Below are 13,570 nucleotides of genomic sequence, written 5' to 3'. Positions count from 1 at the left end.
GTTCTGTTCCTTAGTTACCAACAGAATATTAAGATGGACCGGATCAGAACCGGAACTGGTTCCGGCGCTGACCTCTGACTGCAGCGCTGCGGTTTTGGTTCTGGACGGGTTTAGACGGCTCTCAGTTTAACCGAAGGCTCTGACATCACCGGTTGCCATGACGATGAACTGGGACTGCTACTGATGTTTTCATTAAAACCGGATTTCAAACCAGCAGCCTGTGACATCAGAGAGACCGCACTGAGCATGCTCAGAGCGCCGCGCCGCAGGAATGTTGTCCGTCCGGTCCGGGTTTGTTTTTTGTTTTTTTATTATGGCATCAAAATGTCAATAAAATGTATAGAATGAGGGAAAAGGTAAAAAACAGCAGGGCTTACATGGAATAGAAATAATAGAAAGTATAATACAAACAGATAAGAATGTTTCAGGGAAGACAGTTAAAGAATTTCAAGAGTCTTTACAGCTTTGGGATCGTAGAGTCTGTGTAGTTTCTGCATAGTGTTGTAATTCAGATAAAAACAGTTTAAATTGCATTTATGAATATGAAATTTAACTAGAATTGACAATAGATTAATTACATAAAATTGATTCTTATTAGCAGGACAGACATTGTAGTAACCAAAAAGTACATCTGTGTATAAAAGTGAAAAACTGTTGAGGATATGAGACTGAATATAATAAAGTCTTTCCAGAAAGAGACATTGAAGGGGCGTCGTCCGTCCGCTGCCCTCCAGCAAGGCATCAGCAAGGGTCAAAGGTCAGGCTTGACTTTTTCAAACTGTTGTAGGTTTATGTTTTTTATTTTGTTTAGTTGTGTAAATTTTGTCCCCGAAAGTATCTTTAGTTACTTTACTTCTTAATTTACTTTTCTTTTAATTTCCTTTTACTTAATTTTTTGGGGGTTAATTTTATTTATTTTCTACTTTTTATTTTAATTTTTTATTTTACTAAAGTTTTTTGTTTAATTTTATGTTAATCTCAGTTTATTTTATTTTTCTTACGTTTGTTTTACTTTATTTTTAGTTTTATGCTAGTTTTATTATTATTATTATTGCTATTATTACTACAAAACACTACTTTTCTTTCTAAGTCATTTTTATTGTATTGGTTTTTTAAATTTAAATTAGTTTTACTTATATTCTTAGAATACTTTTCCATTATTATAGGCCCTAAAATAGTTTGAAATAATTTTTCTGGTTTTCCAAAACCACCAGGTTTATGAATGAATCCTTCCTGGATGATCTGTGACTAAAACAGCATCAAACAGGTGCAGCAGGTGTCTCCACCCGCGGACTCACCTGGCCAGTTCTGCTAGCCCCGCCTCCCGATGACGTCACAGACCTGACTTTCAGGGTTTGGGGCAGAAACTGGACGAGTGGCGGAGGAGAAGGTAAGGAACTGTTTCAGTTAACAAGATTAAATTTAAAGTTTGTTTGCTGTTTCCGGTTAGCTTGGTTTAATTTGAGTGAAATTAGAAAACGTTCAGATGTTTGGGTTTTTAAAACGACGGTTCTGCTCAGCAGCCTGGTTCTGAATCAACCTCATTTCTGATGTCTGCTGGTTAAAATCAACTCCACCTGTGGCCCAGGTTCCCTCCTCCTCCAGGTGAGGAGGGAACAGGTAGAAGCTGCTGATCCGAGGCGATTCATGCGGAAACCTGCCGGGATTCCTGTCCGCCTACCCGGTCCATTCCTGAGGTTCTGTTCTGTTTGTCTCGCAGAGAAGGAGCTTCAGGTCGGGTCCAGGTGTGACGGACCCGGTCCACCTGTCAGCGGACTCCCCGGTTTTCCGGGGGAAATGACGTCACGTTGCTGAGTTTTGGGAAGTTGAGGTTCCCGTTTTGCTCATTTTTCCTGATCAGGTTGTGCTCAGGAACCGCATTTAAATAAGGTCAAGAAGTATTTACATGTAATCAGACTTATTTTGTTTCATCCATCCATCCATCCATCCATCCATCCATCCATCCATCCATCCATCCATCCATCCATCCATCCATCCATCCATCTTCTTCCGCTTATCCGGGGTCGGGTCACGGGGGTAGCAGCTTCAGAAGGGAGGCCCAGACTTCCCTCTCCCCGGCCACTTCTTCCAGCTCTTCCGGGGGAATCCCGAGGCGTTCCCAGGCCAGCCGAGAGACATAGTCCCTCCAGCGTGTCCTGGGTCTTCCCCGGGGCCTCCTCCCGGTGGGACGTGCCCGGAACACCTCACCAGGGAGGCGTCCAGGAGGCATCCTGACCAGATGCCCGAGCCTCAACTGGCTCCTCTCGATGTGAAGGAGCAGCGGCTCTACTCTGAGTCCCTCCCGGATGACTGAGCTTCTCACCCTATCTCTAAGGGAGAGCCCAGCCACCCTATGGAGAAAACCCATTTCGGCCACATTTTGTTTCAGAATTTTTTAAAAACTAAAACTTTATCAGTCAGAAATAACCTGAAATAAGGTGAAACCTGGCCCTCCCCGCTGCTAGCTGCTAGCATTAGCCCCGCGGGACTGAGAGCCATCAGGATGTTTCTGGTAAAGCAGGCGGGCTTTGAGTTCTTTTGGGCCAGATGTGGTTCTGGTTGCTAACCTATTTCCTACGAAGTGCGTTTGTAAAGTTGCACAGTCACATATTAGCAGCAATAATTAGGGTTAAATAGTCTGTTAGAGGAGAAAAGGTTTTCACTTTTCAATCATGTAATTTATAAATGTTAGTTTCAAGCTAAACTGTTAGCAAGTTAAATATTCAGCTAAGAGCTAGCAAGAATATTTAATTTATAACCTAAATATTTAGTAAAGAAGCTAGCTCATATATATATATACAAAGTGACAATATTTAGTTTGTAGGTAAGTAGTCAGCTGCCTCTCTAAATATTTATCATAAAGCTAAATATTTATTTTGTAAATTAAATATTGTAAGTTATATGTTGGCAAGCTAAATCTTTGGTTTTATTTATTTCCTGATCCAATAAATAAAACCAGAAAAAATATTATGCTGAACATTTAGCTTGCTAACCCAAATCATTGTTGCTAATTTCTGACTGACTTAAAACCTTCAATCTTCAACTGTTGCCATGGTGATTCCCACCCTTTCTGTGTACAGTATGAAGGTCCAAACAGTGGCTGTCAGAATAATTCTTGACCCAGGAGCATCAGAACCATCTACAGAACCTTCAGAACCAATCAGAGGCGAGAGAGAGTGGGCGTGTCTCTCTGGGCTCTGATTGGACAGAAAACAGGAAGTCCCAATAGCCCAGCATTTTTCAAACGTTGGCAGTTTTTTGTGAATTTCACAAACTTTTTATTAATATTTTTGCTCTCATTTGCACCTAAATGGTCATGTGGATCTGGGAGTTCCCAGTTCCCTGATGGGAAAGTTAATTTTTATTATTTATTTACATTTATTTAAGGCAGACTGCTGTGAATTCATCGGGTTTTGCCTTAAAACCTTCAACTGATTTTATCAGTAAAAATATTCAAAACTTCACCTTTAACTTCCCAGTTCTGCTCTGCTCCATTGGTCCATTACATCCGATCGAAACGAGGGGAGGGAACACGCTTTATTCTCTCTTGCCCTTAAAACACAAAATAACTTTAACTTAACTCCTAACATCCTGAAAGTGAGGAGAGAGGACGCTGCAGCCCGTCTGGCTCCACTGGACAGAAACAACCTGCAGCCGAAACACTTCCAGCTCTATCAGCCAATCAGCTTCCAGGGTTTCCAGTCACATGGCCTTGGAGCTGCAGGAAGCTGGTCAGCTCTACCTTGACAGCTCAGCCCAGATGCTGAATCATCACTTCTGCCTGAAGGATTTGTGACGTTAACCTGGCTCCGCCCCCTTTTTCACCTGCTCGCACCTGTTCAGGGGCCTCATGTATAAAACAGCGCGCAGTTTTCACACTAAAACTTGGCCTACGGAAAAATTTAGAAAAGTGTGGCACACATATATATATATATATATATAATGCGTGCGCACCGTTCCTTTATAGATCCTGGTTTAGGGGAAACAGAGCAGCTGCTGCTCCGCCTGTCGCCTCCATAAAAACATCTTAATATTAATTAGTATAAATACCAGGAAATCTGCCGCCACGTGAAGCAGTAACCATGGCAACGACCTTGTTCGTAGCAGACTAGGTATTTATGATCATTATTATTATATATTTTATTTAAAAGGTGCTTTCAGGACACATAAGGTCAGCTCATAAAACTAAAAATAATAAATTTAAAAACCTCCAAATATATCCTGTGTGTGTGTGTGTGTTAGGTTATTGTCTGAGGATAAATTAGGTTCAGTTTAATCGTTTTAACTACTTGAAGAATCCTTTATTTTATAACCAAAACTTCAACACATGTCAAACTTTATTCAACTGAACGTTTGTACAACAGGCCAGGAAATTGGCGCTTTAGAATTTATCTGGACAAATAAGGGGAAGCTAGGCGTTAGCAAAAGCGCTAAGCTAAAACGTAGCTCTGCTATTAGCGCATTAGCAGAACTGAGCTGCTGTGTCTGAACTTAATAAACAGGAAGTGTGATGGTTAACCTTCCTGATTTCTTGTCATTTTGGCTGAACTAGGAGTTAATTGGTCTAAATGTAAAGATTGATCTGAACTGGGCCGGAGAGCAGAGCTGGTCCAGTTCTGGTCCAGAACTCGCTCACCAGGTTTCTCCTCCACAGCTGGGTTCTGTCCAGCTGCTCTTTAAAGATGGCGGAGGCACCAGAACTGTTCTCGGAGCAGGAGCTGACCTGCTCCATCTGCCTGGACCTGTTCACTGACCCGGTTTCTACGCCCTGCGGACACAACTTCTGCCAGGTAACGCCCTCCTGATGCCCTCGGGGCGCCGCTGTCTGACTGACCTTTGACCTCTGTGTCCCTGCAGGCGTGCATCGGCGGGTACTGGGCGTCCAGCTCGGTCTGTACCTGTCCTCTGTGTAAGCGGCAGTTTGACGAGCGTCCCCAGCTCAGCATCAACAAGGTCTTTGCTCTGATAGCCGATAAATTCAAGCAGACGCGTTACGGCGCCACGGGGTTCTCGGCGCCAGTGGGGAACGGCTCGCCGGACGCCACGGAGGACGGCTGGAGCACCAACCCGTTCCTGTCGCCGCTCCCGGCGCCGGCGGCCCCGGAGGACGTGGTGTGGTGTGACATCTGCTCCGGGGTGAAGCAGCCGGCCGTCAGCTCCTGCCTCACCTGCACCGCCTCCTACTGCAGCGAACACCTGCAGCCGCACTACAACACCGCCTTCTACGCCAAGCACCCGCTGCTGGACCCCCAGGAGGCCCTCAAGGGCCGCACCTGCACCACACACCGCCGCCTGATGGAGGCAAGCAGCACAACCTAACCTTCAGGAACAGGGCGATCCAGATGCTCCAGACCTGCTGGATTCACACTGGGTTCATACTGGGTTCACACTGGGTTCACACTGGGTTCATACTGGGTTCACACTGGGTTCACACTGGGTTCACATTGGGTTCACACTGGGTTCACATTGGGTTCACACTGGGTTCACACTGGGTTCACATTGGGTTCACACTGGGATCACATTGGGTTCATACTGGGTTCACACTGGGTTCACATTGGGTTCATACTGGGTTCACACTGGGTTCACACTGGGTTCATACTGGGTTCACACTGGGTTCACATTGGGTTCACACTGGGTTCACACTGGGTTCACATTGGGTTCACACTGGGATCACATTGGGTTCATACTGGGTTCACACTGGGTTCACATTGGGTTCATACTGGGTTCACACTGGGTTCATACTGGGTTCATACTGGGTTCACACTGGGTTCACATTGGGTTCATACTGGGTTCACACTGGGTTCACATTGGGTTCATACTGGATTCATACTGGGTTCACACTGGGTTCATACTGGGTTCACACTGGGTTCACACTGGGTTCATACTGGGTTCACACTGGGTTCACACTGGGTTCACATTGGGTTCACACTGGGTTCACACTGGGTTCACATTGGGTTCACACTGGGTTCACACTGAGTTCATACTGGGTTCACACTGGGTTCACATTGGGTTCACACTGGGTTCACACTGGGTTCGTACTGGGTTCACACTGGGTTCACATTGGGTTCACACTGGGTTCACATTGGGTTCACACTGGGTTCACACTGGGTTCACATTGGGTTCACACTGGGTTCACACTGGGTTCATACTGGGTTCACACTGGGTTCATACTGGGTTCACACTGGGTTCATACTGGGTTCACACTGGGTTCATACTGGGTTCACACTGGGTTCACACTGGGTTCATACTGGGTTCACACTGGGTTCGTACTGGGTTCACACTGGGTTCATACTGGGCAGAATGAGATCTCCTGTGTTTCCAGAAAATGTACCAGCCTGAAATGTAGAAGTGGATCATTTTAGCCTCAATAAGTTGAAGCTGAAGAGAACTTTTATAACAAAAAGTTTAAATCATTCTACTGAGCTGCAGTTAGCATAGCCTGTCATTAATGCCAGAGCTAGTTAGCATAGCCACCGCTAACGGCGGATAAACTGATTTCCTGTAACGGTAATTTGTTTCTCCTCAATGTTCACTTTCCTTCACTGGCTGTCCGTGTCTGTCTGCAGTGTCTTGTCTCCATGTTGTCCTGCTGAATGTCTTTGGGTGGAGACCAGAGGACGCTCAACCTCACGTCGTCTCTTTGTCTCCAGGTCTACTGTAAGACATGTCAGTGCTGCATCTGCGCCATCTGCGTCCTGCAGGATCATCGCACTCACAAAACCGTCTCCGTCCAGACTGAGAGACTCGGCAAACAGGTAGAGAGGACAGAACCTGCATCCTGCTCGAGTCCAGCTAGCTCTGCAGGTTCTTCATCAGTGTTTGTGTTCAGAAACTGGTGGCGAGGACAGAGCAGGAGATCCTGAACCGCATCAAAGAGAAGGAGATCCGTCTGAGCGACCTGAAGAGGAAGCTGGAATCCGTGCAGGTCCGGTTCGCCTCACATTATTCAGCTCTAATGGTTCTGGTCCATTTCTCCATTCTCCATGGTTCCCATCAAGCAGTTGGACTCTCCCATAGTGCAGCAGATAATTGAACATTTCAGCAAAAGTTTTACTCAAGAACTGCATGTCAAAATTTAAGATGGCAGCCATTTTTCAAGATGGCCTCCATTGTTGTCATAGAATTTTTGCACTAAAATTGCCAATTAGATGAAAGTGTTTGGTGTCAATCAGAGACCATAGAAATAAGATTTATTTTCTTGTGTGATCTTGTTTCCTTTTTCTGGCAACCATTAGCAACCATAGCAACCATTTTTCAAATTGGTTGCTATGGAGAATTTGTTTGCACTAAGATCTTCAGTAGCTATAGCCAGCAGAGGGCACAGCTGACCAAAAAGTTTGTTTCACTAATTCAATAACTAAGAATCTTAGCTCTGCTTCCGCTAAACCGCTACACACAAAAACTTAGCAGAAGCTAACGCTAGACTGCTAAAAGCAAAAACTTAGCAGAAGCGAATGCTAGACTGCTAAACACATAATCAATTGGTTTAAGCTAATGCTATGCTGCTAAACTGCTTAACACAGAAAAAATGGTGGAAGCTAATGTTAACCATTAAGGCAAGTGTCTCGGTCTGTTTCACGTTTTTATCTCCTTCCTGTTAGCCACTGGTTTAAGACTCGTTAACAGCAAAGTTCAATTTGTGATTTTTCTACATATTATTTTAAAGTCAATACGATGAAAACATCTGATGCAACAAAGTTTATCCAAGTCATGAACATGGGGAACATTTTCTGACAATAATTGGTTTAAAAGTCTCAAAAATAGCAGCCATCTTGGAAAATGGCCATCATCCTGAAATTCAAGTGGCTAATGGGAGCATGCTAATGTTTATGTTTTTATCTGCGTTGAGAGATTTTTACAGTAATATGTTACTTTGATCCTCAGCATCAGCAGTTCTTCAGACTTTCTGAAGGTCTTTGCCGGTTACTCTGGACCGGGTCAGAACTTCTTGGTGAAGTTCAGTCAGTGAAAAGGTTCTGTGTGCTTTGGTCTCAGAACTACGCAGATAAAGAGCGAGGCGATGTCGAGCACCTTCTGGATGAAGTGTCCGCCTCGCTGGTCCAGATCCGGACTCAAGTGGTGGGTGGGATCCAAAGCCAGCTGGAGGCTGTGACGTCGAAGGGGGAGGCCATGGTGCAGCGCCTGGAGGCGGAGCTTAGCCAGCTGACCGACAGAAGGGCAACGCTGGAGGTCCAGGCCATCAGTCAGGATCACATCAGCTTCCTACAGGTAACAGCTGACCAGCCGGTGGTGGAGGCGTCACAAATAAAAGACTTCTTCACCTTCTTCTCCCTCCCAAAATAATTTCCCTGCTGGGATGAATAAAGTAATTCTATTCTATTCTCTTCTTCCCTTCGTCTCAGAGCTTTGAGGAGGCCACGGCTCCGCTGGATGAAAAGAAACATGATGACGCTGACGAAGAGGCCGAGTTGTCCCTTCACTTCCACCTGGACGATGTGAAGAGCAGTCTGTCCGACGTCAAGATCAAGGTAGACGAAATCTGGATGGGAGAGATCCGCCCGAGGGCCTCCAGAGATTCTAGAGGCTCCAGAGACTCCAAAGACTCCTGTAAGTCAAACATTCAAGAAGAATGGGTCTCCAGGTGAGAGGTCAGTGTCTGAACGGTCTCTGTTCCAGTTCCACCAGGTGACCTGATGGCAGCCGAGAGCATGATGAGTCTGAGAGGAAGCAAGTCAACTCTGAGAATGAGTCAATGGTCTCTGAAAGGTGAGACCAGAGACCGGGGTCATGACTCAGGGTCATGGCTCAGGGTCATGACCTTCCTGCAGTGGCTGGACAAATAAAGTCCTTATATTACTGGAGATATTTCAGTTTCGTTCTGTTTCCTCCCTCAGACACAAAGAAGAGTAAGCATGTTACAGGTACGTAGATTCAACAGTTTTACATTTGTTCAAGTTGGACTTCATCTTGACATGCAGAAAATATGTTGACAATCATCCCACTGAGATTGTTGGATTATTACTGCAATACACGGATTACAGATAATAATCCTTGATTTGAACTTTAGAGAACATGAGAAATCGACTGTTGGTCGGTTCATCAGTTTGAGGTACCAGGGTCACCTGAAACAGCCATACAGAGGGTTTTTAGGTGTTTAGATCCAAGAGTTATTAGATCCAGACCCAGATAAGGCTCTGCTTGGGATTCAAACCCAGGATCCTCTTGCTGTACGCCAATGGAGAAGACGACTGCTCCACCACCAGGAAATATCAGCTGGACCTAAAACTCCTCAAGCTTTTCTATTTTAAGAGACAAATTGATCAGATCAGTGGTTGCTATAACAATGATGCTCAAAATGTCCTCTGCAGGTTCTCAGTCCACGAGTTGGTTTGGTCACCAAATCATCCGGTGCTCCAAGCAGTGCTCCGGAGAATAAAGGAAGGTCATTTCTGCATTGGAGTTGTTCTTCTCAATGTTCTTCTTTGTTCTGTTTTAGGACTGAAGAAAGCCCGGGCCTACATAGGTGAGCTGTACCTCGGATCATTGACCTCTGTCTGATCTTATGGCTGAAAGGCATAAGATCTGAACTGTTCCTTTTTGCTCAGTCTGTCATGACCTCTGACGTCCAGCCGAGACCTGAATGTATTTCCACATATCATCCTGTGCTTCTTCAGAGGATGTGACGCTGAACCCGGTGACAGCGTACCCATTCCTGATCCTGTCAGAAGACAGGAAGCAGCTGAAGAGAGGAGAGAAGCTGCAGTTTTTCAGAAACAGCCATCACCGATTTGACGTCTGGTCTTGTGTCATCGCCAAGGAAGGGTTTAGCTCTGGGCGTCACTACTGGGAGGTTAGTCAGGATCTTGTTTTGTTTGGTGTCAGAGTGGCGCTTACATTCATTTTACTGGTTTAGTTGTTGCTGACGATGAGGTAGATGTTGAGTTGCTTCTTGTCTTCCTTAAATGCCTTGTTTCCATTGACTGGTGTGGTACAGTTCGGCGACGTTCGGTACGCTATTTTGCCTGTTTTCGTAATGGCAACCTGCCGGTCCTGGGCTCCCTTCAGTTGTAAGTCCAAAGGACAATGGTACAGTACAGTTAGTCACACAGCACAGCCCATTGATTGGGGGACGGGGAAAACGACACAGCAGTGCATCATGTTTGTTATTGTACTGGTACTGATGGCATCATGTCAGGTGTTTGGGTTTAACCGTGTCTGTCCAGTGAGAGTCCTGCTGGTGGTGGACATGCTCTCCTGAACATAGTGGACCGTAAAATAGCGTACTGGACCGCATCAACCCGTACCACGCAGTGAAAACCAGGCAAACGATCAGGATGTCGTAGAGGCCACAGGAAGATCCAAGTTTAAAGCTTGTCTTATATTTGGATTTTTTCATGGTTTGAGATGTTTGGAGATAAATATCTTGTCTAGATGAGGATCAGGCTCCTTCTTTGGTTGGGGATAAGCTGATGGTCTCACTTTATTTCTAGGCCAAAATCTCTCTGGGGCCAGTATTCGCATGAGATCTTCTCAAACACTGACCATACCAGAGAGTAAGAATCTTGTTGAAAGTAGGTCAGAGGGCCTTGACCACTGGAGATTAGGGCGAGGAACATGCTGTGGGTTCAGACTGTTGATCAGAACAATGGGGCTGAGACCCTCTATCAGGATCTTTGTGTGGGTAGCACCGAATGGTAAGGACTCAAATGTTGGAGCAGATTGGAACTTTCTGAATCAGGATCTTGACTTATTGGTAGACCAGCTCTAGTCATGGATGGCAGATCAAGAAAGCCAGAGTCTTCTGGAGTTGCTATGTGCTGAGATGTTGCCAGTTGAAGGTGATTCTTGTCAAAGGTCAAGATCTGATGGAGTTCTCCTTCAGGGGTAAGGTCAGGATCTCAATGTTTATGAATCTTACATTGTAGGGGATCCTGGTCAGGTATTAAATCTGGATGGGATCAAGATGTGGATTAACAGGTGGCCAAGGTGAGGGTGACATGCCTCTGTTTGGTTTGTCTCTTCTTAGAGGTCAGGATTTTATCAAAGAAACAAACATTTGAGTCTGTTCTAGTTCTGCATTGATCTGGTTGAGGATGAGAGCCTTGTTGATGGTTCATATCTTGTTCTGTGACAGGATGAGGGTCAGGATCTTACCTTGTTGGAGGTCAAAGGGTTGGGCTCTTAAATAATGTGAGATCTTGGTGGTCTTAAAATCAAGGTGATGGTTACACTGTTTTGCCAGTCCAGCTCTCGTTGAGGACTAGTGGCATCTTCTGATGGATCTGTTTGTAAGTCTGGTTTTTGTGGAGGAGTCCTCAGTCTGCTGATGTTGTGGAGATCTGGTTGAGGATCCGAGTCTCTTTCAGGGTTTTTTCTTATTTGGAATCAAGATCATGTCATGGGCAGGGATCTCTGGATCTGATGATCTCTGGTGGGAGGCCAAGGATCAGGACCTGGTTGAGTGTCAAGGTTTCTTCACAGGGTTGGTCAACAGAACCAGAACTTGCTTTAATAGACCCTGCTTTTTTGTCTCGCAGGTTTCTGTTGGGGAGAACAAGGACTGGAAACTGGGTGTGGTCAGTGAGTCGGCCAAGAGGAAAGGCCTGTTTGACATGAGTCCCACAAACGGATACTACGCCATCTGGTGGTGCGGCAACCAGCTGAGGGTGCTCACTGCACCGCCTCTGACCAAGGTCTATGATGGCGCCATGTCTGAAGTTAAACAGTGAAAAGTTAGTTAGAAAGCTAAATGTTTAGCTTCTACTCTAAATATCGTCTGGAAATTAATTATTTACCCTGAAGGAAAATAATCAGTAACTGTTTAGCTTGCTAATTAAACATTAGCAAGCTAGACAAGTTTGACATTCACGTTTATAAATGAGTAAACATGGTGAAAAGATGACTTTGATATTTGAACACCCATTCTCCTCTTATGACAGGCTAGCAAACCCAAATATTGCTGCTATATTTGACTGGAACTTTACAAACGACGTCCTTTAAATACCTGAATCCAACTGAGAATGACTGTTTGAAAGCTGACGGCAGAAACTCATGCTGCCACTGGCTGCTCTCTGTCTCTGCCCGGCAGGTGAAAGGTCACCACCCGAAGCTGCGACAGGTGGGCATCTTCCTGGACGTGGAGGAGGGTCAGGTCTCCTTCTACAACGTCAAGTCAGGAACGGAGATTTACAGCTTCCACACAAACACAGAGTTCACCGAGAGGATGTTTCCTCTGCTCGGGACCGGAGACAAGGAGGTTCCTCTGATCCTGGCCACCGCCCAGCATCACCCCGCCTGAGGGGAACCGGGCCTGGACCAGAATCAGGCTCAGACTTTAGGGAGTGGGGAAGGAAGAGGTGGAGCTCCTGCAGAACGTGGAGGTTTACCGCAGATGAACCCACAGGATCCTCAGATAGAGGAGCCTTTTCCTCCTTTAAGACGATTATGTAATAATATATTAGATGTAGTGATTTATAAGTTAAAATGAATGAGTTATGTACATAGATATCATGTAGAGGCACATGTGTCAAACTCCAGTCCTGGAGGCCAGCAGTCCTGCAACTTTTAGATGAGCCTCTGCTGCAGCACCTGAACAGAATAATCAGGTCATTAAGGCTCTGGAGAACTGATCCACACCAGGAGGAGGTCATGAAGCCGTTTCCTTCCAGGGTTTTGTACCTGTGGCTCATCTAAAACCTGCAGAACAGCGACTGGAGCTTGACACCCCTGATGTAGAGGCACAGAGTTTGTAGTCTATGAAGCCAATCTGTGAAGAACTTAAGATACTAATGGAGATACTTGGATGGTATTATGGTGAAAATGTGGAGTTTTTCCTACTTTAATAATAAAATATGGGAGAAAAAACCTGTGGCAATGTACAATATGTCTATAACATACAGAATAATCAGTTGTTTTAGAGTTCTAGTTTAGTAAATGAATTGATTTGGTTTTGTCGTTATTTGCATAAGGAAGCAGTTCTTACAGTAGATCTGAGTTGGAAAACCGGCTAAAGGAAAATGCTGGAAGGATTTCCCTGTGGCTCACAGAATAAACTTTAAAATATTTTAGTTTATAAATCAAATATCAACCTTCAGACCACTCAGGTTCTGGTTCTGCTCTGCATCAGAACCAGAACCAAATATGGAGAAGCAGCATTCAGCTTCTATGCACCACAGATCAGGAACAAACTTCCAGAAAACTGCAAAACAGCTGAAACCCTGAGTTCCTTTAAATCCAGACTAAACTGTTTAGAGTTGGTTTGGTTAATAACTGGATTATAGATTAATTCTAGTCTGAGTTACATTTTTTATTGTTTCTCTTTATTCTGCCACTATAAAGTTTTTATCATGTAAAAACACTTTAAACTGCACCGTTGATGAAACCTGCTTTACACATTCATCAGATCATTGGTTTGAGAACAAACACTGCCCCCTGCAGGCGGAGGCCGGAACTGTCCTGTCCCAACAGGCTGAAGGGCCGCTCAGCAAGGAAGATAAGATAAGATTTATTTGTCATTGTCATCAACAGATTACAACCAGATTGAGATTTGCTCGACTCGAGTTAAGATGCAGGTTATGTGTATATACATAATATACCAAGATAAAGAAAT

The 13,570-nt window shown here is 44.9% G+C and overlaps 1 protein-coding gene across 2 annotated transcripts; it reads left to right on the top strand.

Annotated features, from left to right (window-relative positions):
- The first annotated feature begins 1,286 nt into the window (after positions 1-1,286).
- On the top strand, positions 1,287-12,814 carry LOC102221950 (E3 ubiquitin-protein ligase TRIM39-like). Of its 2 annotated transcripts, XM_023349147.1 has the most exons (13): positions 1,287-1,390; positions 4,655-4,790; positions 4,858-5,301; positions 6,651-6,755; positions 6,830-6,925; positions 7,996-8,229; positions 8,364-8,568; positions 8,638-8,727; positions 8,856-8,882; positions 9,458-9,484; positions 9,636-9,811; positions 11,499-11,654; positions 12,050-12,814. In XM_023349147.1, exons 2-13 carry the CDS (start codon positions 4,683-4,685, stop codon positions 12,257-12,259), a joined length of 1,878 nt encoding a protein of 625 aa, XP_023204915.1. In that variant the 5' UTR covers positions 1,287-1,390; positions 4,655-4,682; the 3' UTR covers positions 12,260-12,814. The 2 variants fall into 2 exon arrangements, with proteins under 2 accessions (XP_023204915.1, XP_014329367.1); XM_014473881.2 differs by lacking the exon at positions 1,287-1,390 and having other exon boundaries at positions 4,225-4,790.
- The last annotated feature ends 756 nt before the right edge of the window (positions 12,815-13,570 follow it).

Source organism: Xiphophorus maculatus, chromosome 16 (assembly GCF_002775205.1).
Source record: "Xiphophorus maculatus strain JP 163 A chromosome 16, X_maculatus-5.0-male, whole genome shotgun sequence".
Lineage (NCBI taxonomy): Eukaryota > Metazoa > Chordata > Actinopteri > Cyprinodontiformes > Poeciliidae > Xiphophorus > Xiphophorus maculatus.
Note: the sequence above shows the minus strand (reverse complement) of the source record. Positions and strands in the feature narration are given on the sequence as shown.

Coding starts and splice junctions, on each gene's coding strand:
- LOC102221950 (XM_023349147.1), top strand. CDS start 4,683: ATGGCGGAGGCACCAGAACTGTTCTCGGAGCAGGAGCTGACCTGCTCC. Junction 6,756..6,829: donor CTGAGAGACTCGGCAAACAG/GTAGAGAGGACA, acceptor GTTTGTGTTCAG/AAACTGGTGGCGAGGACAGA. Junction 6,926..7,995: donor GGAAGCTGGAATCCGTGCAG/GTCCGGTTCGCC, acceptor CTTTGGTCTCAG/AACTACGCAGATAAAGAGCG.